This window comes from Ursus americanus, chromosome 12, assembly GCF_024610735.1.
Source record: "Ursus americanus isolate L20-20 chromosome 12, mUrsAme1.1.p, whole genome shotgun sequence".
NCBI lineage: Eukaryota > Metazoa > Chordata > Mammalia > Carnivora > Ursidae > Ursus > Ursus americanus.
In genome coordinates, this window is record NC_142138.1 from 10,469,031 (window position 1) to 10,494,241 (window position 25,211).

A 25,211-nucleotide genomic window follows, 5' to 3' on the forward strand; every position below is an offset into this window, starting at 1 on the left:
ACAACTTCTTTAAGTGTCAGTGTTTTAATCAGTCTTTAAAAAAGTAATTAAGGGGTACCTGGGTGACACAAAAAAAGTTAAGTGTCTGCCTTTGGCTCAGGTCATGATCCCAGGTCCTGGGATCGAGTCCCACATTGTGCTCCCTGCTCAGAGGGGAGCCTGCTTCTTCCTCTCCCTCTGCCACTCCCCCTGCTTGTGCTCTCTCACTGCCAAATAAATAAAATCTTTAAAATAAAAAATAAAAAATTAATTAAGTTGAAATGAGGTCATTAGGGTAGAACTTCATCCAATGCGACTGATGTCCTTACAAGAAGTGGAAATTTGGACACAGATAAGTATAGACCATATGAAGACAAAGAGAGAAGATGGCCATTTGCAAGCCAAGGAGGGAGGCCTCAGACAAAATCACCCCTACTGACACCTTCATCTCAGACTGCTGGCTTCTATAACTGAAAAAATACATTTCCGTTGTTTAAGCCACCCAATCTGCAGTACTTTGTTACAACAGCTCTAGCAATCTAGTACACCAATAAAAAGAATTTCTTTTGTTAAGAGGAAATCTGGCGCCTGGTTTTTGAAATAACAAGGTACCTCCCCTTCCTCTACATTATTATTGTTCCTGGGAATCCAAGGAAAATCAGCAGAGGGGAATGGGGATAGAACAATGGTAATAACAAGTTATAATAAAAAGCGGTAGTAACAATATGGCTATAGGTAATAACATTTTTGTCCTTTTTAACCTGCTGTTTTGTTTTTTTTTTTTAAGATTTTATTTATTTATTTGGCAGAGAGAGAGACAGCCAGCAAGAGAGGGAACACAGGCAGCGGGAGTGCAAGAGGCAGAAGCAGGCTCCCAGCGGAGGAGCCCAATGTGGGGCTTGATCCCAGGGCCCCGGGACCACGCCCTGAGCCAAAGGCAGATGCCCAATGACTGAGCCACCCAGGCGCCCCCCCTAACCTGCTGGTTTTAAGCAGAAGTAATTCCTCAGTAATCTCTTCTGAACTATAAGTTTCAAAAACTATTGTTTTAGTTATAAAAGAATATATGCAAATACTCTCACATTGCTGTAGGAATGTCTTTAATGGAGAGCAATTGGCAATATATATCTGAACTATAAATCATCTCCTTTTTGACCCACAAATTCCAATCTTAGGAATTTAACCTACAGACATACCCACACAGGTATGCAATGATACAAGCACATTGCAGCACGGCATATAATAGCAAAAGACTGATAACCATCTTTTTTTTTTTTAAGATTTTATTTATCTGACAGAGACAGAGAACACAAGCAGGGGGCATGACAAGCAGAGTGAGAGGGAGAAGCAGGTTCCCTGCTGAACAAGGAGCCCAATGTGGGCTCGATCCCAGGACTGTGAGATCATGACCTGAGCCGAAGGCAGACACTTAACCCACTGAGCCACCCAGGCGCAAAAGACTGAAAACCATCTTAACATCCACCAAAAGGGAATTGGTTAAATAAAGTATGGTACAACCATAAACTGAACACTAGGCAGTTATGAAAAAAACACAAGCAACTCTTTATGCATTGATATAATCTTCAAAATCTATTGTTGTATGAAAAATTCAAGATGTGAAATCGCATAGTAAAGGAAGCTAAAATTAGTGTTACAGAGGGGGATAACATTACTCAGGTGTGCATGTATTTGGTTAGTTACATAAAATATTTCTAGGATGGGGAGAGGAACTGGGAAACTGGGAATAGGGGTAGGAGGGAGAATTTTGACGGTTTGACCTTTTTACTTTTTGAATCTTAATTTATGTGTTGAGTATCATTTACCCCAAAGATAATTAAAATGAAAACAAAGCACAATGACAAAAATTAAAGACCTGCTATAGTAAAAATAAAAATAAAAGTAATACACAGGGGCACCTGGGTGGCTTGGTGGGTTGAGTGTCTGCCTTCAGCTCAGGTCATGATCTCAGGGTCCTGGGGTCCTGGGATCAAGCCCTATGTTGGGCTCCCTGCTCAGTGGGGAGTTGGCTTCTCCCTCGCTCTCTCTCTCTCTCAAATAAATAAATAGTCTTTAAAAAGTAATACACAAAGTCAAAACATTCAAACAGTAAAGATGGGTATAAAAGTAAAAGAAAAAACACCCCTCCTCCATACTGTATGCATTTAAAAAAATGTTTATTGCATTTTATCCAGCATTTCTGGGTGTTTCTTGGCAGGAAAAATTTTTTAAAAAAGATTTATTTGAGGGAGAGAGAGCAAGAGAGTGCATGTGAGCAGGGGAGTGGGCAGAGGGAGATGGAGAAATAATCGTCAAACAGACTCCCTGCTAAGCAGGGAGCCCAACGTGGTGCTCAATTCCAGGACCCTGAGATCAGATCATGACACAAGCCAAAACTAAGAGCTGGCAGCTCAACCAACTGAGCCATCCAGGCACCCTGGCAGGAGAATTTTTTGATTATCTAGTCCTCCACATTGAAAATGGAAATGTTCTTTCCCAATCTTTTCAGCATTAACAACTTTTTTGTTGTTGTTGTTGTTTCTTTATTGTCAGAGAGAGAGGGGGACAGAGAGAGAGAGAGCACAAGCAGGAGGAGCAGCAGGCAGAGGGAGATGGAGAAGCAGGCTCCCTGCTGAGCAAGGAGCCCAATGTAGGACTCGATCCCAGGCCCCTGGGATCATGACCTGAGCTGAAGGCAGGCACTCTACCAACTGAGCCACCCAGGTGTCCCATCAACTTTTATTATCTTACTAGTCCCTCTCCATTTCCATGGACTTCTATTTTGTTTTTTTTTTTCCTTATGAAATACTAAAAATTAATTTTATTCAATTTCATCCCATGAGTACATATCTTTTTAATATTCTGTGTGACAAAATGGGAAGTAACACATCAAGCTCTTCTGCTATAAGCCAAAGGATAATAGTTGATCCCAGAAAACACTCATGTACTTGTTTGAGTTACCAGTTGAACTAGCCACATGCGTATTGAATGCGATTTTTACTTGAATTAATAGCTAACAAACTATAGTTATTCAGACTTGGGTGTTTCACAGACATTTTCTCAAATATGTAAAAAAAAGTGAGTCTGTCCCTTCAATGAAACAACTGATGGCATTTTTTGCCCAAATGAAAATTTGTTTCTACTACCTTGAGTTTAGCAGCTTAAACTGTTTTCTAAAAAATGAGATAGGTGGTGATATTAACAAATATGATTTTCTTGATATTGTATAGTGACATTCCACTTGATATTACATTATGGAATTTGAAATGTCAACATTTGAAAGATTTGCTTAACTCATTAAACCAACATTTTCCAAATGACCAATGCCTCGTGTAATAAAATCATACAATGGGTAAAATATCTGAACAAAGGGCAAGATAAACCAATGGATTTTAATGAAACAGAGTACAAAAGTTCACCAATACAGTTTCAGATAGCACACTGTACACACCTTCAAGAAACTACCACTTGGTAAGTTTTGGTGTAGTATCAAAAAAGAATGTCTAGTTATTTGAAAAGGCAATTAAAATCTGTGTGAGAGCAGACTTTCTTCATATACATCAGCCAAAAAACACAACAGTTTGGTTGCTGAAGCAGAAATGAGAGTCTAGCTATTTTCTATCAAGCCAGACATTGAAGAGATTTGAGACAATGTAAAATAATGCTACTCTTCTTACTAATTTTTGGGGGACATAGCTATTTTTCATTAAAATTATTATTTATATTCAGAAGTAATGGGTTTACTGTTATTTAAGATTTATTTTATTGAGAGAGAGAGCAAGTGCACGAGTGCAGGGAGGGGCAGAGGGAGAGAATCTTAAGCAGACTCCCTGCTGAGCATGGAGCCCAACACAGGGCTCAATCTCACAACCCCTGAGATCATCACCAAGACCTGGATGCTCAACCAACTGAGCCACCCAGGCACCCCAAGTTTACTGTTATTCTTAAATAACTGATAAATGAATTTTTTTTCAACTTTTTATTTATTTATTTGACAGACAGATAGCACAAGTAGCCAGAGCTGCATGTAGAGAGAGAGGGTGAAGCAGGCCCCCACGCCAAGCAGGGAGCCCGAGGCAGGGTTCAATCCCAGGACCACAGGATCATGATCTGAACCGAAGGCAGACGTCTTAACATCTGAGCCACCCAGGCACCCCTGATAAATGGATGTTTTAAGATTTTCTCAGCTTTAATTTCTGATATGGTAAATATCATAGATACAATATACATAAAACTCTTTTGAGGTAAGAGCATAAAGGTGTCCTGAGATAAAAAAAATATTTGAAAACTGTTGTTCTGTAGCAATGTTACATTGATCTTTCCTCAAGGCAAACTGTAAATGACATTTTATAGTACCTCTGAAGTACAAAAGGCAAGGACGTCTTTTAAGTATGTATCAGACTGTTCAATTAAACCGAAACTTTCCCACATCGCATTAAGTGGAACAAATTTCCGGAAGGGACAGTGGTGAAATGAGAAAAATGATCTGGATTCTAGCACAGACCGTAACAGTCTGTTTAGACATTAGTCCTCCTATCTTCAAAATGAGATCAGAGTAGCCTACTTTTAGATTGTTTTCAATGGTTAATTCCATGTTTCTAATCAGGGAACCCTAAATAGTGGCCCGCAGGAGGCATCTGGCCATCTGGTCGTCAGCTTGATTGGAAGTCATGGTATTTAGAGAAGTGACCCACGAAAAAAATCAGTTGAAGCTGAGTGAGAAGCTTCCTTTTCAAAAGGGGAATTGATTTTCAGTTACAGCCTAATCCAACCCACCAGACTTGCCCCTGCAGATACCTGCATTTGCAACCTCTGGAATGAATGGCCTCTGCAATCCGTTCCAAATCTCAAACTCTATAATTTAGTTCCAGAGACAGTGTGTCTGAGTTCCTATCACACTCTGCCACTTGCTGGCTGTTTGATTTGGGGCCAGTTAACTTCTTTGAGCCTCAGTTTCTTCATTTGCAAAACAGGGTAACACCACTGACCTCAAAGGGCTGTTAAGCTTAAGGAGGTGTTGCGTGGCAGCGCTTACAGAGTTCCTGGCACTGAACAGTACTAATTATTAACATCGAAGCTCAGAAAGAGAGTATGCCCTCGTCTTCCCCCACGCATCTTACCAACTCCGTTTTCCCAGTACCTGACGACCGCGCTACCCAGGATGACGCTTACTACCATACTAACTCCCAGATTTCACAGTTCCACATCCGACAAAGACACCGCCAAGAGCTCCCTTAAGACTTCTACTTCTCTTTCCGCTCTAAACCTCTTCTAAGGCCCCGGCCTGTGCCGGATTCCTACACAGCTCTGTACGGTGGCCAAACCATTGACCACTCCCCTACGCTCTTCTTCTGATCCCGGACCAGTAGGGCTCCCTTTCCCTCTGACCAGAGACCACCCTGGGTCAAGGAGTGGTGGCCCGGGGCTCTCTTGCCTAGGATTTTGTCTGAGGGAACCTCTGGAGAGACGGAAGAGTAACTGTCCGACCAACCCTCCTCCCTAGAGTGTGCTGTTCCAGGTGCTCGAACCTTAAGCGGTCCCTACATTGTTTGCAGTTCCCCTGGTTACGACGGGGTTCCTGACCAATGGCGGTGGAGCCCCACGGATTGAGCCCGCCCCCAAAGGGTGTGACGTCACGCCAGCCCTCTGGCACTCCTCCTCTGACCTCTCTAGGCCGCTCATCGGTGTGTAGGCGCGCTGGAGGGCCCTTAGTGTCCTGGTGCGCACGCGCCCGGGGAGCTGCAAACTGAAGTAGGAACAGACGCCCTGGAGTCGTTGTTGGACCTGGAGGGGGTTGATGGCCTGTCTCTGCCCGCGCTATGGAGCCGTCTGGAGACGCCAGTGCCTCCCTTCCCGCGGCCTTTGGAGCCTACACGCAGGAGTTCCTGTGGTGGCCCTTGCCACGCACCCGGGCATCAGCTTCTATAAAGAGCCCCTGGAGTTGGGGCGCCTGGGAGGCTCAGTCGTTCAGCGTCTGCCTCCGGCTGGGGTCATGATCCCATCGGGTTCCCTGCTCAGCCGGAAGCCTGTTTCTCCCTCTCCCACTCCCCCTGCTGGTGTTCCCTCTTTCTCTGTGTCTCTCTCTGTCCAATAAATAAATAAAACCTCAAAAAAAAAAAAAAAAAAAAAAAAAAAAGCCCTGGAGCGACCCTGCCTCTGGCTCCAGGACCGGTCAGCGGCCAGGCCCGGAGTCTGGCGTCTTGGACTTCAAGTTTGAAACCAATGTCCAGCGGACTGTGAACATTTGTTAATAATAATTTATTTATTTGTTAATAATCTGAACCCTGTCACCTGTTACATTTATGTTTGGTAACCTTGTCTTATCGGCCAATCACACTGCTCTTTATTGGCTAATCAGAGTTTCAAGAAAGAACTCTACACTTAGTAAAAGCCTCTTCAGTGCCTTGCTTTATGCTAGGCTTTAGGGATAGGCAGGTAAGGGGGAGATTCTTTGCCCCTTCTCTGAGCGGCCAGGGATTTTACTAAATTGACCTAGTCTTAGCCCAGCATTTCTTTACCTAACCCATTGGGGGCTTCCTAGGATCACCCGGAAGAATCTTTCTAAATATTGATGCCGGGGCTCTACTCCCAGAGGCTCTGATTCAGTAGGGAATGGGGTCTGGATATGGATGTTTTGAACCTATGGCGATTTTTACTGGAGGTGGTATGGTGCGTATAATCTGTATAACTTCTATAAGGCTTTTTGAAATAGTGAAAATCGCCTGTGAACTCGAGGTCCATTTGGTTCAATTTCCCTCCTGGTGTGAGACTACCTCCTGCAGTATCCCTGAGACCGGTCAGCCTCAATTTGAACATGTCCCTTTCCCCAGAGACTGGGGACTCAGCCCCCACAGAGGCAGCATGTTCAGCCTCAGAACACCCTCACTTGCCCCAAGTCTTCCCTTGGTCTTTCCTTACAGCTAACCCTGTTTCCCCTCCTGCACAACGGCTCTTCAGCCACGGAGTTTCTGACAAATGAACACCTGGCCTTGCAGTCCCAGGAACAATTTTAGGAGGTTTCCTAGAGGGAGTGAACTTCCAGCTGTTCTGATGCTTTATGTCACAGAGAATCTGGAAGGGGCTCATCACAGACCCATAGGGCAGGAAGGCACCCCTTTATACACACGCACCTCTCGGGTTTTTGGTTGTTGTTGTTGTTGTTTTTGATAGTAGTTATGTTCTAAAAGTTGCTGTGAACATTAAATTAGTGAATACTGAACCATTGCTCCTAGGAAAAATACAGGGTTAGACTTCTGCAAGCCTCTGGTTTTGTCAACCTATCAATACCTAACCTTCCTTGTTTTATGTTTCCGTTTAGAGGCACCTTATTTAATATATAGTTGATTCATTAACATTGAACTCAAGGCCAGTCACACTATAACTGATGTCTGAACTAAGTTTATCTAACATCTACTTTCTTCATAAGGCATATCATACCCCCCCTTTTTTTAGCAATTAACTATCTTGGTTTAATTAATCATATTTCATAGAAGCTGAAAACACTAATTTCTCCTTTATATGAATAACCCAAAGCCCTCTAAATCACAATGCAGAATACTATATAAAAGAATTCTCATAAAAACTGGCTCTTTTTCATCATGGGGCAAACGCTGTAGTTTCCTCTTACTTGTACAGCAACTGACTGAGTGCATATTCTTCTTTGTGACCATCTAAATTTAGGTAAGTACAAATGACAACAAAAATTAAAATTTCATCTCTAATGAAATGACCTTGGAAATAATGTGTATTTCCATGACACCAATACTACCGTTTTCGGAGTCACAGTAAAATACACAGAATTACATCTGTAATTAATATGAATGCCAACATTCTGAGCAATAATTTGTTACATGGCAAACAAAATCGAGAAAGCAACCATCAAACAAAAGAGCTTCACACAAGACAAATTCCAGGACAGCATATGAGAACAGCTGCTACTTCAGTGAAAGGTTTCTGGCATAACTGATGACAAGGGTGCCAGAGACTGTTCCAACACCAGCACAGAAACCAGCCACTCCCACTGTTGCAGCACCTGCACCAATAAATTTGGCAGCAGTATCAATGTTTCTGCTGATTGCACTGGTCTGAAACTCCCTTTAGATTACCGAGACACACCATTCTGGGTCCCATTAAATATCGGAGAGCCTTTGTGAGGTTACTTAATTTCTATTACTGCTATTATCTAGCCTCTGAGCAAGATAACACTGATGTAGAATTTGGTCTATATGCAACTCTGGATCAAACTCGGATCAGAGTGGGTATGCAGGTGAGCTTTTTGCTGCAGGCGAACATCTTATGCAGGGCAATGCAGCTGGAGGACCTGGGTGACAGGCTACCTGGTCTCCTCTCCCGAGCTTCCCTTCTTCCTGAGGGGTGCCTGCCGCAGCCACGCCAGCAGAGATCAAAGGATTGGCCCCTATCATGCCCTTCTTGCACTTAGGAACACTAGACAGCACTCCAGGCATTATGCTTGTGTGCCATTTTAAGCAGCAAAAGTGTAAACAAAAACCACAAAAACATGAAAAATGTGGGACTCAATAGACCATGAGACAGATACTCGTTTGCAGCATGAGAGTTGAAACAAGAAGGCAGACAGGGCATGGTATTGTTTGACCTTAGCTGGGAACAGATGCCTGGGGCAACTCAAATTTTTTTGCTACCTCAAGAGCTCTTTAAATATTGATTTTGTGGTTATAAATGAATTTTTGTGAGTAGGCAAATTTGTAAATTCAGAATCAGCAAATAAAAATCATCCTACATGTATATATATATATATATATATATATATATATATATATATATTCCTTCAATTAAATGCTAAAGGTTTTGTTGCTGTCATTCATTTCATCCTCATAAAACAACATATGGGAATTGGTTTGTTAAGATTTCAAATCCACTTGTTTATGACTTAAATGCACTTGTTTCGATCTAAGGGTGAATTTGGGAGGCCATACGAGGATGATAACAGCCGAACTATTGTGCGACCAAGTTCTTATAGATAGGAACGTGTGGAGAAGCAACTATGGCATAATAGATATTTAAACTTTAAATATCAAGAATTTATGAGGACTTACTGAGGCTGTTTGGTCTGGGCAAGGCTACTTTTTGCTGATCTCTGAAGATCTTGAGACACTTGGTCCTGTGGTGGCCAGGCTATTCTTGGTCCTCAGTGGTGTTAAAGACACAATGGTCTGAGGAAGAGAAAGACATCTCTTCCTGCCTTGGCAAGGCTAGTCTTTCTTGGTGGTGGTCAACAGGGTGCCAGCTAGCTGTGTGCCTCGGTAGCAAGAAACCTAAGCTGGCAGCTGATTCCCACCTTAGTTGGAAGGATTGATTCACAGAGGACCAACTCGTAGACAGCACATCACAACTAAACTTGGACTTTATTTCTTCTCATTTTTGCCTGGAACTATAATGCAATTAATCTATCTTTGGTTTGGAGTATGTTATTTCTTTACTAGCTTATTAAGAGACATTAATCTGTATGCTACTGGCTTGTGAAATATTACTCTTATAAACTGGAATCCCTACAGGGAACCTGTGCTACATGAACTATTGGCAAAGACCAGTCTCAGTGTCTGGGCATAATTTGCTGGAGCGAAACAAGAGTGAGTTTCAGAGATTAACAAAGGTGGTCACATAGCAAGTAAATGAATTTTGGTTGTTTTAGACATATGGTAAAATACTCCCCACGCTCTGATTGGTGTACAGCCCTATGAGTTTTAACACTTGCACAGACTCTTTTTTTTTTTTCTTCCAAATATTTTATTTATTTATTTATTTACTTGAGAGAGAGAGAAAGCGAGAGACAGAGCACAGGGAGAGTGGGAGGGGAAGAGGGAGAAGCTGACTGACTCCCCGCTAAGCAGGGATTCCCATGTGGGGCTGGATCCCTGGACCCTGAGATCATGACCTGAGCCGAAGGCCGTCGCCCAACCGACTGAGCCACCCAAGCGACCCTGCACTAACTGTTGTAAGTACCAACACTAACAGGATACAGAGCAATTACATCATTCCACAGATTTTTCTCAGGCTACTCTTCTGTGAGTCTGGTTCCAGGCCAACCCCTGCTCTCAAGTCAGTCTCAGGCGCTACTCCAGGCCACACTCCCTCTCATCATAAAGGACTTAAACCCGGATGGCTGGACTAGGTTATAAAGCTTTTTTCCGATGTTTGATGTGGTCTTGGTCTCCGACCCCCTCGTGAGTCGGCGACCAGAACTTCGGGACAAAGGACTACTCAGCACTCCCTTCCGCGAAGGAACGCGCGCTGCCGGGTCCTCTGCGCTTGCGCAGGCGCCCTTCTCTCTCACCCTCTCACCCAGTCTCTGCCGCCTCACCTCGCTTGGCCACCTCCGCCCCCTCACCGCCTCCTGCCCCCCCTCCCCTCACCGCCTCCTGCCCCGCCCCTAGCTCTGAGCGACCGCCGGCGTCGCCTCGGCTTCAGTCTGCGCGCGCTCGCGTTAGCTGCGTCAGGACCTGCTGCACCCGCCTCCGTCCTGCACGACCTGAGCCATGTCTCTGGCCACCTCTCAGTCTTGGCCCCTGCGCCGGGTGTTCGTGGTGGGGGTTGGGATGACCAAGGTAAACAGAGCCGCGGACCCCCGGAGGTGGGCTCCCTGTTCGGCTCTGTCCGGGAGAGGCCGGGGAGTGAGGGAGTCCCGAGGTGACCGGGAAACGGGCGCCCAGGTCAGGGCCTGGCGCTGTCCGGTGGTTTGTCATTTCTGCGGGGAGGGGGGCCCCGGCATCCCCCTGCTCAGCTCCGGCTTCTTGGTTCTTGGCGACTCGGATGGGTTCTGGTTTAGGGTTGTCTCTGAAGTGTGGTAGTGTCTGGGGGTTAGTCCTGTCGCCATTTCTTTCTCGTTCCTCCTTGCCTTTTCTCCCTGGATCAGAGTTGGTGACAGACACCAACATAACCCAAAGTCCACACCTCCTTTGATTCTGAGTGGAATCCCAAGGCATGTGGACCGTTGATGAGGCAAGATCTTCCTTACACTGGAAAGGAAAGCAGGTCGGGAATGCCCCCAGCTCTCCACACCCAGGAATACTCTCTTGAAGGATCCCTTTGCGGTTAGAAGTGAGGAGGAGGAGGAGAAACAGTGCTGTTCAGTGTCGTGGCACAAATGGCAGGTTTTCTGGATCCTCTGACCTCCTTTCTGTTCCTCAAGCGGTACTCTGGTTCTTAGGAAGCCAGGGTCCCCCAGTCTCGTTTCTCGACACCCTCACCACTCCCACGTTCTAGTAATGTCAACTGCTGTTAGTTTCCCCCCACACTCTGTTTTATGCCTCTCCTTTGCTTCTCTTGATCTCGCTGCTTGTACCTGGGTTGACTTCTGTGCGTGTTTAAAAGACCGTTTAGATCTTCTCCAAGATCTTATCTTGATCCTCCTGACCTTTGCCTGTACTTTGCGTTGGTGCGGATACCCCCCCCCCCGTCCTTTTGGAAAGTTCAAGTTACACCACTTCACTTTCACAAAAGACCTACGTTACTACCTATTTTTCTTAACTAAAATTCGAAGAGGATTTTTGCTTTTAGAAAAAGGCGAAAAGTGAAAATAGCACCTGGCATTTGTTCCGCAGGGAGTTGTTACAGAGGCAGTGAGCACCCCAAGCAGCAGCCAGAGTGGGACTGCTGAGCTCCTTCCCTGAAAATACACTCAGCATCTCAGCATTAAGCTGCCATAGCTTTGTACTGTGTCTGTGAGCATCTGTGCTTTATCTTGATTTGTTTTGTGCCTTCATTATCATGGTGAGTCCTAAGGTATCAGAAAAGCCTAAGAGGTGATGTTTTGGGGTCCAAGAACACTCAAAAATATTTCCATATAAGTTAATGGTAGCTGCTTCTTCACTTTATGCCATTTCAGTTTATGGAAGTTTTTGTAGGAACACAATATTTTTGATAGCAGGGGAAACCCATACTTACTATGTTATACTAAAGTTCTCTTTATATGTTCATATTCTTCCTTAGAATGTAAACTCCTCCAAGGTGAGTACCATGTCTAATTCGTTGCTGTATCTGTAACACCTTGAAAGTGCCTGGTGCCCGAAGATCCTAATGAATGTTAGTTGGACAGTACTAAATGGATATACTTTGTGAAAGAGAGTTTCTAAGGAGAAGTTCTCTTTCTGAGAAAACAGCTTATAGTTTTTATTATCTTACCAAATGGGGTGAGAGTACATAATTTAATCAAATCATGTAAGTAGAAAAGTCACCTAATCATTATAAAGCAGATACTTGGAGCTCATCCTATCGTTTCATGGGAGAGGGGACTTCTAATGTAGGTGGACAGTAAAAGCTTTTTAATTATGACATTAATGCAGTCAGATCCCGTCGAATATCTGATTATATTGGCTGTGTAGAAAAGCACAGAACTTTCTAACCCTTTGGGAAGTAGTTTGTTTCTTTTTCCAAGTTAGGAGGTTGAGGTGTGGGCAGTATTACAGTATTGAGGGAAGAGATTGGGAGTGTGAAGAACAGCTTTATTAATGTACTTATTAGGCCAGTTCCTTCTAGGTTAGATATTTTGGAACTTGGGGCAGGGTTTGATGAAGAGGGAGAAACTTATCTAGTAAGTTTTAAGCTCTATTGGTAAATCTCTAATGGTTGGATTCCTGTGTTACGGTTCTTAATTTGAATAGCTGAGTTCCTGATACAACTTGAAGTTCCCTTCATGAGGTTTTATTATCAGTATAGGACATAAGTTAGAATTCCTATGGTGGGTGTTGATAGCTTTTAATACAACTAAATCACCACTACCACCAGGCTGATAGCAGGCCAAGTCCCTTTGCTTAGGCTGCCTACCTTCTGATATGCCCTTTTTTTCATAGATTTACGTTCTACCTATTTCAAGTACTGATCTGACTTCATCTATTTTGGCTGCTGTAACAGCAATACAAACAGAGTGGGTAGCTTAAAAAACAAATACTTTTTTCTCACAGGTCTGGAGGCTAGGAAGTCTGAGATTAAGGCACTGGCAGATTCAGTGTTTTGTGAGGTCTTGCTTTCTGGTTCATAGACAGTTGTGTTCTTGCTGTGTCCTCATATGGCAGAAGGGGTGAGGGAACTCTCTGCGGTCTCTTTTATAAGCATTTTAATAACATTTGTAAAGGCTCCATCATTATGACCTCCCAAAGGCCCCACCTCAATCATTCAGTCATATTGGGGATTAGATTTCAATATATGAATTTTAGGAGGACACAGACATTCAGTCTATAGCAGAGTCCAAGTCCTATGTTTTCTTAATTCTATTTCTTCAAATTGCTCTAAGTTATTCTGGTTACCTTTTTTTGAAATTCTGGTGCCCTTGTAGCTAGGACCAAATAATTAAGCACTTAATTTTTCTAATTTTATGTATGATAATTTCATGACCCACAGAAGAAATACATCTTACATTACAACCTCATACACACACACACACAAAACTGAAACAAGTTTGCTAAAGCAACACTTATTTGGGAAGCTCTAGGTCAAATGTTCTAGGTTCTTAAACAGATACATTGAGAGGAAAAGAAAGTAGTGGAGGAGGACCTGTAGATTAAAAAAGAATTAAAAGACCCATAAAATTTTGATAAATGAGCAAGACTAAGCTGTAGTGTCTACAGATACACATGTGGATGATAAAATTATGAAATATTAAAACAAAGTGATTACTGTAAGAGTAAGGATAGTAACTACTATGGGGGTGGAAATTGAGATTGAGACAGGGCTTAGAGAAGTTTCTGCAGTAGAAGGCAAAGTTCAGTTTTTTTGGTGTGGGTGGTGGTATCAAAGGTTTGGGAAAGACACACGCTAGGTAAAGAATTAGGACAGATTTTAATCAGTATAATGTTATTGGGAAAGGGAAAAAGTCCAGTGTGAAGTCGACTCAATTTTGATCTGTATAGCGGTGACTGGGTGTTTTAAAGGGAAAATGAAGGAATAGGGAATGAATTGGGGCTCAGTAGTGTCAGGGAAGTGAAAACTTACAAAAGTGGGAAGAGGGGCTTGGTCCATGTGAAATCCATCTGGGTTTGCTAACTGACATTTATCCAAACTTAGGCTCCTATTCTCCCACAGGGACTTAAGAGACAGGGACCCTATCTTCTGGTGTTTGTGGAAACAAATAGTAACTTTTTTTTGGTAGCCTTAAGGGACTTTAAGTAGGGCTAGGATCATCCTAGGGATGGGGACTTGAGCTACTGGAAACTGTGTTAGTGTTTAAGTCTTTATAGGCCAAGGCCAAGGCTTAGTGAGGAAGGCTCAGAGGAGCCTGGCTAGAGTAGAAGGGGAGAAGAGAATCTTTGTCAGTGGTTGCAAGAGTGTTTGCCTTACAATAATTTGTTAAGATAATTTATATATTTACTTTTATTACTTAAATAAAAACTTTTTAAAAAACTAAAACTTGAATTTATTTTTATTTTTTTAAATTTTTATTTATTTATTAGTGCAAAATGGTGGTTTTATTAAAGCATGGGGACAGGACTCATGGGCAGAAAGAGCTGCTGCCTAATTTATTTATTTTTAGATTTTATCTATTCATTTGAGAGAGAGAGAGAGAGAGTGTCAGACAGTGGATGAGCAGCGGGAGGGGCAGAGGGAGAGAGGAAGCAGACTCCCCTCTGAGCAGAGAGCCTGATGCAGGGCTCAATCCCAGGACCCCAGGCAGGGCTCGATCCCAGGACCGCACATGGGGCTTGATCCTAGGACCCTGAGATCATGACCTGAGCTAAAGTCAGAAGCTTAACGGACTGAACCAGCCAGGTGCCCCTAAAACTTTGTTTATTATTATTGTTTTTTAAAAGTTTGTTTATTTATTTATTTATTTATTTTTAAGTGATCTCTACACTTGGCATGGAGCTTGAACTCACAACCCCAAGATCAAGAGTCACGTGCTCTACTGACTGAGCCTGCCGGGTACCCCCAAAAGGTTAAAACTTTTAAGAATGAGACAGTTGATAACTCTAGAAAAAAAATTGTACCATAAAGGAAGTGTAATAATAGCACACAACTTTGCCCAGCACTGAGAAATATTTACTTACTAAGGTAAATACTGACTGAGTACTGATTTAATAAAAAATTATTTATTCAGTTGTGTAAATGGGATGGGGGAAGTGTAAATGTATATGTGAGGGGGCCTAAGAGACCTAATCCTCATTGGCCCTTATTGGAGATTATGATATAATTTCTTAAATTGTTAAAGAAATAATAGTATAAGAATATTTAGAAATATGGCAGTTTATAAAAGAAGAAACACCTAAAAGAATTAAAAGTGGATGTTTGAGGAGCAAGTAAGACTAGTGCAGGGAGAGTAGTGAAACAGGATTGCTGTTTTTATAAGCCTTATGGTGCTTTTTGTTTGTTTGTTTTGCATTTCTTTGATCAAAAACAAACAAACAAGCCAAACTAAGAAAACAGAACATTACCAGCACCTCAGAAATCTTCTTTGTGCTCTTTTTCAGTCACTGGCTCCTCACCTGCAAAGGCTTACCATTACCCTGACTTCTGACCTTTAATACTATAGATTAGTTCTGGCTTTATCATTCAATATTATATTTGTGAGATATCCATAATTTTAAAAAAGATTTTATTTATTTATTTGAGAGAGAGAGAGAAAGGGAGGGAGAGGCAGAGAGGGGAGCAGACTCCCTGCTGAGCAGGGAGCCAGATGTGGGACTTGATCCCAGGATCATGACCTGAGCCGAAGACCGACGCTTAACTGACTGAGCCACCCAGGTGCCCTAAGATTCATCCATAATTTTATGTGTAGTTATAGATTGTTCATTCTACTTGATGTCATGTAATTCATTGTGTGAACATAACCACAGTTGATCCAATCTGCTGCTAATGGATATTTGGTAGTTTCTTTCTTTCTTTTTTCTTTTTTCTTTTTTTTTCCATTTGGTAGTTTCCACGTAACCATGCTTTTACTTTTGAAAGAGTAATAGTCTTATGTGTTTATTTGCTTGACCAACTATTTAAAAATTGCCTTGATTTCAGCAAGGAATGGGAAACTGCAGTTATTTCACTACATCGATGATAATTTAATCATCAATTGGTATTACCAGTTGGAGCCTAGCATACTGCTCTCTTTATGTAAGTGCTCTCTATAAATGATCTGACTGTAGCTAGTGAACTGAAGAACGAGTAGGGGGAGAACAGGAAATTTCTAGATACCGAATTGGGGGATTACGAAGGATTCCCTAATTCAGGAATTATGAAGAAATTAGATGGGACAGATATGGGAACAAATGTTAAATGTTTTCTTTTGGTTCAGTTCAACAAGTATATTTTGGCATTGAGCAATGAAATGTGGTATTATGTCAAGTCTCTATATAGTATTTCAAACAGGGTTTTGTGACTCACTGGGAGGTTGTGAAATCAATTTTGAAGGTTTCCTTTAGTCTTAAAAAAATTGAAATGGAATAGGAAATATTGTATCAATATAACAAGGATAAGTATTTCATGAAAATTTAGCTTCAATTATGTATGTATATATGTGTTTACTGGGTTTTGTCATAATATGTGTTTTATGGTGGTTTGCAGTCAAAATTTTTTGAAAGCCATTTTTTGTTAGCACCCCCACTGACTAGCAAACCAGTGCACTTCATCTAATCTGTCACCCAGTTTGGTAGATTTTACTTCCTTTATGTTTCATTTCTTCCCCCCTCCCTCCCTTCCTTCCTTCCTTTTTAAAGATTTTATTTATTTATTTGAGACAGTGAGAGAGAGAGAGCATGAGCGGGGGGGGGGGGGGGGGGAGGGAGAAGCAGGCTCTCCACTAAGTAAGGAGCCCGACCCCGGGGCTGATCCCAGGACCCTGGGATCATAACCTGAGCTGAAGGCAGATGCCCAACTGACTGAGCCACCCAGGTGCCCCTTCCTTTATGTTTTTAAGTCTGTAGACTTTTTCCATCCTTTCTGTTGTTATCTTAGTCAACTCTCACTTGGACTGTTTCAGAATTATTTGGCCTCACTGCCTCTAGCCTGCTCCTTCATTCATTCTCCACATTGCATCTAGAATGACCTAAAATCAGGTCTTCTTATTCCAATCTCTCTCTCTTTTTAAAAAGATTTTATTTATTTATTTATTTATTTATTTATTTATTTATTTATTTATTTAAGAGAGAGAGAGAGAGTGAGAGAGAGCCCAATGTGGTAGTCGATCCCAGGACCCTGGGATCATGACCTGAGCGGAAGGCAGGTGCCCAACTGACTGAGCCAGCCAGAGCACCCTCCAGTCGTTCTCTTTTTTAAAAAATAGGGCTTTATTTTTCAAAGCAGTTTTAGGTTTACAGCAGAATTGAGCAGAAAGTAGAGTTCCCATATGCTCCCTGCCCCCACACATACCCAGCCTCACTCACTATCAGCAGTCTGCACCAGAATGGGGCATTTGTTATAATCAATGAACCTACACTGACATATCATTATCACTCAAAGTCCATAGTTCACATTAGGGTTCACTCTTGGTGTTGTATATTCTAGGTTTGGACAAATGTATAATGACATGTATCCATTATAGTATCATATGGAATAGTTTCACTGCCCTAAAAATCCTCTGAGCTCTTCCTATTCATCCCTACCTTCCCTCAGCCCCTGACAACCACTGATCTTTTTATTGTCTCCATAGTTTTTCCTTTTCCAGAATGTCATATAGTTGGAATTATATAGTATGTAGGCTTTTCAGATTAGCTTCTTCACTTAGTAACATGAATTTAGAATTCCTCCGTGTCTTTTCATGGCTTGATAGTTCACATCTTTTTGGTACTGAATAATATTCCATTGTTTGTATTACCACAGTTTATTTATTTGCCTAGTAAAGACATTTTGGTTGCTTACAAGTTTTGGCAATTATTTAAAATTACTATAAATATCCCTGTGTGGGTTTTGTGTGGACATAAGTTTTCAACTCATTTGCATAAATACCAAGGAGCACAATTGCTGGATCATACGTTAAGAGGATGTTTAGTTTTACAAGAAACTGCCAAACTGTCTTCCAAAATGGCTGTACCATTTTGCATTGCCACCAGCAATGAATGAGACTTCCTGTTGCTCCACATCCTTGTAAGCATTTGCTGTTGTCATTATTTGGATTTTGACCATTCTAATGGGTGTGTAGCAGTATCTCCTTTGTTTTTTTTTTTCCCCAGTCTCTCTCTCTTTTTTTTTAAGATTATTTATTTATTTGAGAGAGAGAGAGAGAGAGCGCGAGAGCAAGAGAGAGAAAGAGAGAGCAAGCAAGTGGGGGAGGGGCAGAGGCAGAGGGAGAAGCCGACTCTCCACTTCAGTGAGAGCAGGGAGCCCAAGCAGGGAGCCCGATGCAGGGCTTATCCTGAGACTCCGGGATCATGACCCTAACTGAAGATAGACCCTTAACTGACTGAGCCTCCCAGGCGCCCCCAGTCTCTTTAAAAAAAAGAAAAATCCATTGTCTTTAGCATAAAGCCCAGACATCATAGGAAGGCATATAAGGTCCCTTTTGAGTTGGCTCTAGAACCAGACTGTCTGAAATTTCAGCTTCACTACTTAATTAGCTATGTGTCCTTGGGCAAATTACTTAATATCTCTGTACCCGAATTTTCTTTCTTTCTTTTTTTTTAGATTTTATTTATTTATTTGTCAGAGAGCGAGAGTGAGAGCGAGCACAAGCAGGGGGAGTGGCAGGCAGAGGGAGAAGCAGGCTCCCTACTGAGTAAGGAGCCTGATGTGGGACTCAGTCCCGGGACCCTGGGATCATGACCTGAGCCAAAGGCAGACACCTAACCAGCTGAGCCACCTAGGCGTCCCTGTACCCTAGTTTTCTTATTGTAAAGTGATGATGATCATATACCTACCTCTTAGGATTGTTGTGAGGATTAAATAAGTTAATACATGTGAAGTGCTTAGCATAATGCAGAACACAGTAAGTGCCCAATAAGTGTTAGTAGTTATCATCATTTGGTCCTAAGTTACTCTTCTGTCCCTATCACTTGCCGAATCTTATTTGGGCTTCAACCTCTGCAACATAAAATTGTTTATAGTACCTAGATTGAGCCATATTCTCTCGCTTCTAGGCCTTTGCCCTAGAATTTTTTTTCTCTCACTTGGCTAACTCCTACTCGTTCTTAAAAACTCAATTTATTTTATTTTTTTTTAAGAGGGCACTATTTTATTTTATTTATTTATTTGTTTAAGATTTTATTTATTTATTTGACAGAGAGAGAGAGACAGCCAGAGAGAGAGGGAACACAGGCAGGGGGAGTGGGAGAGGAAGAAGCAGGCTCCCAGCGGAGGAGCCTGATGCAGGGCTTGATCCCAGAACTCCGGGATCACGCCCGGAGCCTAAGGCAGACGCTTAACGACTGAGCCACCCAGGCGCCCCTTAAAGACTTAATTTAAATATCAGTTCCTCTGGGAAGCCTTTCTCGTCCTCCTTCTGAGGCTAGGTAGTTTTCTCTCCCAAATTGTTATGTACTTAAGGATACTGTAGTATAAATGCCTGTTTTCCATTGGACTGGAAGCTCCCTGAGTGCAAGGACTGTATATTATTTATTATCAGAGTCCAGGAGCATGATAGGTATTCAGTATATTTTTGTTTAAATTAATTGATAAATGAATTGCAGTGCTCTGTTGTGAGGAAAATCTAACTATATTTGCTTCTATTTATTATCTCCTGTATTTTTAGTTCTTGAAGCCTGGGCTTGAGAATTCAAGAGACTACCCCGACTTGGCAAAAGAAGCAGGTAATATAGAAAATTTAGATCTTTGAACATTGGAGTTATTGTGTTGTCTGTCTTGATTGTGGAGCCTTGCAACCATAAAAAGAAGCCTGGGTCAAGGGAGAAGAACCTATACAGACAATTGGCTAGTGATTCATTAGAAAGGAAAAGGGAAAAGAGCTTGGGCATTCTTAGCTAGATAGTCAGGGCAAACAGTGGCCTGTGATTTTATGTACTGTCCACCTCTTTGCTGGGACATCAGAGGGCTCTGTGGGAGTCTCCCCCTCACCCCCACAATAATGATATTCTTTCCAATTTTGTGCTTTAGATGTGCAGTGGAACCAGAGATGAGTAAGGACCTTGAGGTTAAGGAGCTTTAAGACTTTGGGATTTAATATATTTATAGTTAGGTATACAGTTAGGACAGAAAATGTTAAGTATCAAAAAGGAGGTATGAAAAAGTAGTAGCTTAGAGGAAGAAATGGTTACTTCTGAATGGTGAGATATGAGATGACTTGATGAAGGATTTGTCATTTGAATTGAACATAGACTATTAGAGGTAGATCTACTCTGGGAAAACTCGGAACTTAATTTTGACTCACCTAAGCAAATACTCCGAGCACTCTTTGATAAAACCCTTTTGTTTTTATAGGCCAGAAGGCTTTAGCTGATGCACAGATCGCTTATTCAGTGGTGGAACAGGCGTGTATTGGCTACGTTTATGGTATGTGATAAACTATATATTTTAAGAATGTTTCACCTAATCTAACAGCAACTTCATAAACAATGCAGAGGCTTTTGTGAATTTTAATCCTCTAAACTCAGAATTCAGAGTCTTATTTCCGTCATTCCTAGATTTCCCTTATGTGTCAGCCTAGTTTAATGTATGTTTTTTGCCATTGTTTATTGCCAAAACAGGAGCTAAATTAAAAAACATTGTTCATCTTTAAAAAAAATTACCCATAGTTCTACCACGTAAAGATAATTAGTATTCAGAAGATAAATTTTTGTTCTTTGTTATCTTAAAATTTGTATTTGTTGACTTTTTTGTATCCAATACATTTTTTAAAAGATTTTATTTATTTATTTGACACAGAGAGAGAGAGCACAAGCAGGGGGAACAAGAGAGGGAGAAGCAGGCTCCCCACTGAGCAGGGAGCCCATTCTGGGGCTCAGTCCCAGGACCCCAGGATCACGGCCTGAGCCGAAGGTAGACACTCAACCACTGAGCCACCCAGGCAACTCCAATAAAATTTTTTCATTAAACTTTTTCCTAACCAGGAAAAAGAGTATATAGTAATTGTAAAAAAAAGAAAAAAAAGGAAACACAGAAAAACACAAGAAAAAAGTCACCTGTAATCCCATTGTCCAGTCCAGAAATTATTACCATTAGTTTTTTGATGTTATCCTTCAGTGAATATGAATGCGTGTGAGTATGCATGCACATAGAATTTTTGCTTAAAGAAAATAAGGTCCTGGGGTGCCTGGCTGGCTCAGTCAGAAGAACATATGACCCTTGATCTCTGGGTCGTGAGTTTGACCCCCATGTTGGGTGTAGAGATTACTTAAATAAATAAAACTTGAAAAAAAGAAAAAAAGAAAGAAAAAAAAAGGGTCCTAGTACTTTTTGGTAACCTACTTTTCTCATTTAGTATAGTCCATATTCCCCATTAAGTCTTCCTTTATATTAACATTTTTTCAATTAAGTTTTTTCTTTTTCTGGAATAGATAAAATATTTACATGGTACAAAAATACCAAAGGTGGATGGTTATATAGTGAAAAGTCTCACTCTTATTCCTGTCTTCCTGTCTCATGGTTCCCTTCCCTTAGATAGCCAGTTTCACTAATTTCTAGTGTATCTTTGCACAGGTGATTTGTATATACACAAGTATGTATGAGTGTGTAAGTTTCCTTTTCCCCTTTCTTTTGTTACACACATGGTAGCATAATAAACACAGTTTTGTATCTTGATTTTTTTTTTTCCACTTAGTAGTTCTTGGCTACTGTTCCAAATTATATCATTAAGAGCTTCCTTGGTCTTTTTTTTTTATGATAACATAAAATTCCATTGAATAGATAAATCATATAACCCACTGCCTTTTAGTTGACATTTAGAATGTCCCCAGTCTTTTTACAGCATTTTTAATGGTTGAATGATTTCTAGTCTTGGTGATATTGTAATGATATCCTGTTCTTGGACATTTAATTAATTAATTTGACATTTTAAATTATTTCTAATTTCTAGTTATCATAAAAAACTATAATAAGTATTACTGTAGATGGATGTTTGTGCTTATCTGTGATTTTTTTTTTTTTTGAGATTTCAAGGTATCAAGAGAATCCTCAAAGGGAAATTTACTAGGTCAAAGAGATGCACAATGTATTTATTGAAAAGAAGGTCCTGAACCTTGCCGTTTTCCCTGAAGACTTCTGGAGAGTCTGTACCTTCAGATGTTCCCATCATAATGCTCTGGCCTGTCTGCCTTGATGGCCATGTTACTTGGGAAAGGGAGTCAAATGTGTATTCAGCTTGGATCACTGTTTTTCTGAAACACCCTGCCATACAGGATCTTCTCAACTTTTTGAAGTTGTAGAACCTTTATATGAAGAGAAAATCATAGCCTTTTAATCAATTGATGTAGTTTTAAAGATTTATATCTGAAGTAGAAATGAAACCTTGCTTCCTTTATCATGCAGTCCTAGCCAGATTGAATTGTTTGCTATTACTTGGTCATTTCTCTACTTCCCTACGTCTGTAACATGTAAAGAAAGAACACATATACTGTGTTTTGAGGATTTGTCATATTTGGAGTGTAAATAATGCTTAATGCAAAAACTGTTTCTGAATAAGATGTCAGTAGTTTATTGTTGTGCCTGTGTTATATGCTAGGCAAAGGCACAATACTGAAAAAAAAACCCATAATGTGGTATCATGTTGCATTGCAGCTTCATAAATTCCCATGTTTCAGATATTATAGTTTTTGTTTCTTTTCCCATACAGGTGACTCTACGTGCGGGCAGAGGTCTATCTATCACAGTTTGGGACTGACTGGAATTCCTATAATAAATGTCAACAATAACTGTGCTACTGGTTCTACTGCTTTGTTTATGGCCCGTCAGCTGATTCAGGGTGGTGAGGATCGCTGATTTGTCTAGTGTACTGAAATAGATATGGGGTTATTGCCCCCCCCCGTTAGCTCTCCACATGACCGTCAGAGGGATTGCTTTATACTGTATATCTTTTCAAAAAATAACAACTTTATTGAGATCTAATTTATGTACCATAAAATTCACCTTTTGAAACTATACAATTCAGTCTTTTTTAGAGTTGCAGATTTTACACAACCATCACCATGATCTAGTTTTATTTTATTTTATTATTATTTTTTAAAGATTTTATTATTTATTTGACAGAGAGAGAGAATGAGGGGGCACAAGCGGGTGGAGTGGCAGAGGGAGAGGGAGAAGCAGGCTTCCTGCTGAGCAGGGAGACCCGACACAGGGCTCGATCCCAGAACCCTGGGGATCATGACCCGAGCTGAAGGCAGATGCTCAACTGACTGAGCCACCCAGGTGCCCCTCCACTATCTAGTTTTAGAACATTTTTATCACTGCATAAAGAAACCCTAAACCTATTAACAGTCACTCCCCATTTTCCCCCCTCCTAAGTCCCTGGTAACTACTAACATACTTTCTGTCCCTGGATTTACCTATTCTAAACATTAAGTGAGTGGAGTCATATGATATATGGCCTTTCGTGGCTTCTCTCACTTAGCATAATGTGTTTTTTTTAATTTTTAAAAAAGATTTATTTATTTTTTTATTTATTTATGAGCGAGAGTAGAGCGAGAGAGAGCGAGCACGAGCGGGGGTGAAGGGCAGAGGGAGAAGCAGACTCTCTGCTGAGCAGGGAGCCCAATGTGAGGCTCAATTCCAGGACCCTGAGATCATGACCTGAGCTGAAGGCAGACTCTCAACTGACTGTGCCACCCAGGTGCCCCTTAGCATAATGTTTTCACTGTTCATGTTGTTCCCTTCCCTTCTCTTCTCTTCTCTTCTCTTCTCTTCTCTTCTCTTCTCTTCTCTTCTCTTCTCTTCTCTTCTCTTCTCTTCTCTTCTCTTCTCTTCTCTTTTCAGTAGGCTCCATGCCCAACATGGAACGCAAGGTGGAGCTTGAACTCAAAACCCTGAGATGAAGACCTGAACTGAGATCAAGAGTTAGGTGCTTAACCAACTGAGCTATCCAGGCACCCCGTTCTTTTCTTTTCTTTTTAAAGAAAAATTTTAGTAATTCCTGTTTTGATGTTCATTTGAATTCTAACATCATTTTCTGGCATCCCCTCCCTCCAGAAATAATTCTGTTAAGATTTTGATTAGGATCCTTTAAAATTTTTTAAAAATTTTATTTAGTGTTTTAAAATTCAAAATTAGCTGTTTATATTTGTTTTTCACTGAACCATATTTCCATATTAAAAAATAAAAAGTTTTGTTACCATATTGGGAATCAAAAGAAGAATTCAATACTTTCCTAATTTTTCCTCTTATCTAGAATCATGTAGGGGCACCTGAGTGGCTCAGTCAGTTAGGTGTCTGCCTTCAGCTCAGGTCATGATCCCAGGGTTCTGGGATTGAGCCCCACGATGAACTCCCTGCTGGGTGGGGAGTCTGCTTCTCCCTCTTCCACTGCCCCTCCCCACAGCCCGTGCTCTCTCTCTCTCTCTGTCTCTCTCTCTCAAATAAATAAATAAATAAAATCCTTAAAAGAAATAGGATCATGTAAGAATTTTCCCTAATTTTTCGTTTATTAAACATTTTGTAGGATTATAGCGTCTTTTTCCGTTTTATATAAATTACTTTTAGTGTTTACTTATAGTATTTACTAGTAATATAAATTACTTCTAGTATTTTGTTAGGTGTCTAAAAATTTAATTTTTCTAATAATTACATTTTCTTTCAAGGTATGGCAGATTGTGTCTTGGCTCTTGGATTTGAGAAGATGGAGAAGGGATCCATTCAATTAAGTGTGAGTCTTATTTACTGTTATTCTGGAGTTGTTATAATACTGTAAGAAAACTTTACCCATTTGACTACTATGACTAGAACCTGTTAATAAGGGGCGCCTGGGTGGCACAGTGGTTAAGCGTCTGCCTTCGGCTCAGGGCGTGATCCCGGTGTTACAGGATCGAGCCCCACATCAGGCTCCTCCACTATGAGCCTGCTTCTTCCTCTCCCACTCCCCCTGCTTGTGTTCCTTCTCTCGCTGGCTGTCTGTATCTCTGTCAAATAAATAAAAAATCTTTAAAAAAAAAAAAAAAAGAACCTGTTAATAAGCAACATGAAGCATAACTTGGCATAGTTATTAAATGAGCTGATATCATTCATGATTTGAAAAGTGACATTGCATATGTATGCATAAATTCTGGTATGTTAGAACAGTAAAGAATCATAGAGATGATTTGGTTTAGCTTCTTTACATTGTCAGTGATGGAACTGATGTTCAGAGAGGTCAAACAATTGAATTTGAGATGACTTACCTATTTAATTTGAGAGTCATTAATTCA

At 41.0% G+C, this 25,211-nt stretch overlaps 1 protein-coding gene and 1 pseudogene across 1 annotated transcript in view; one reads left to right on the forward strand and one right to left on the reverse strand.

Moving 5' to 3' along the window:
* Positions 1-7,822: 7,822 nt before the first annotated feature.
* Positions 7,823-8,268, reverse strand: LOC123793631 (ATP synthase F(0) complex subunit C3, mitochondrial-like; annotated as a pseudogene).
* Positions 8,269-10,402: 2,134 nt separating this feature from the next.
* The window catches only part of SCP2 (sterol carrier protein 2), a 115,189-nt gene continuing 100,380 nt past the window's right edge, over positions 10,403-25,211 (forward strand). Inside the window, exons 1-5 of the mRNA XM_045799514.2 lie at positions 10,403-10,559; positions 19,616-19,673; positions 20,302-20,373; positions 22,652-22,783; positions 24,609-24,673. Of these exons, the coding sequence (XP_045655470.1) occupies positions 10,491-10,559; positions 19,616-19,673; positions 20,302-20,373; positions 22,652-22,783; positions 24,609-24,673 (396 nt within the window). The 5' untranslated portion in view covers positions 10,403-10,490. The remainder of the gene's footprint in view (positions 10,560-19,615; positions 19,674-20,301; positions 20,374-22,651; positions 22,784-24,608; positions 24,674-25,211) is intronic.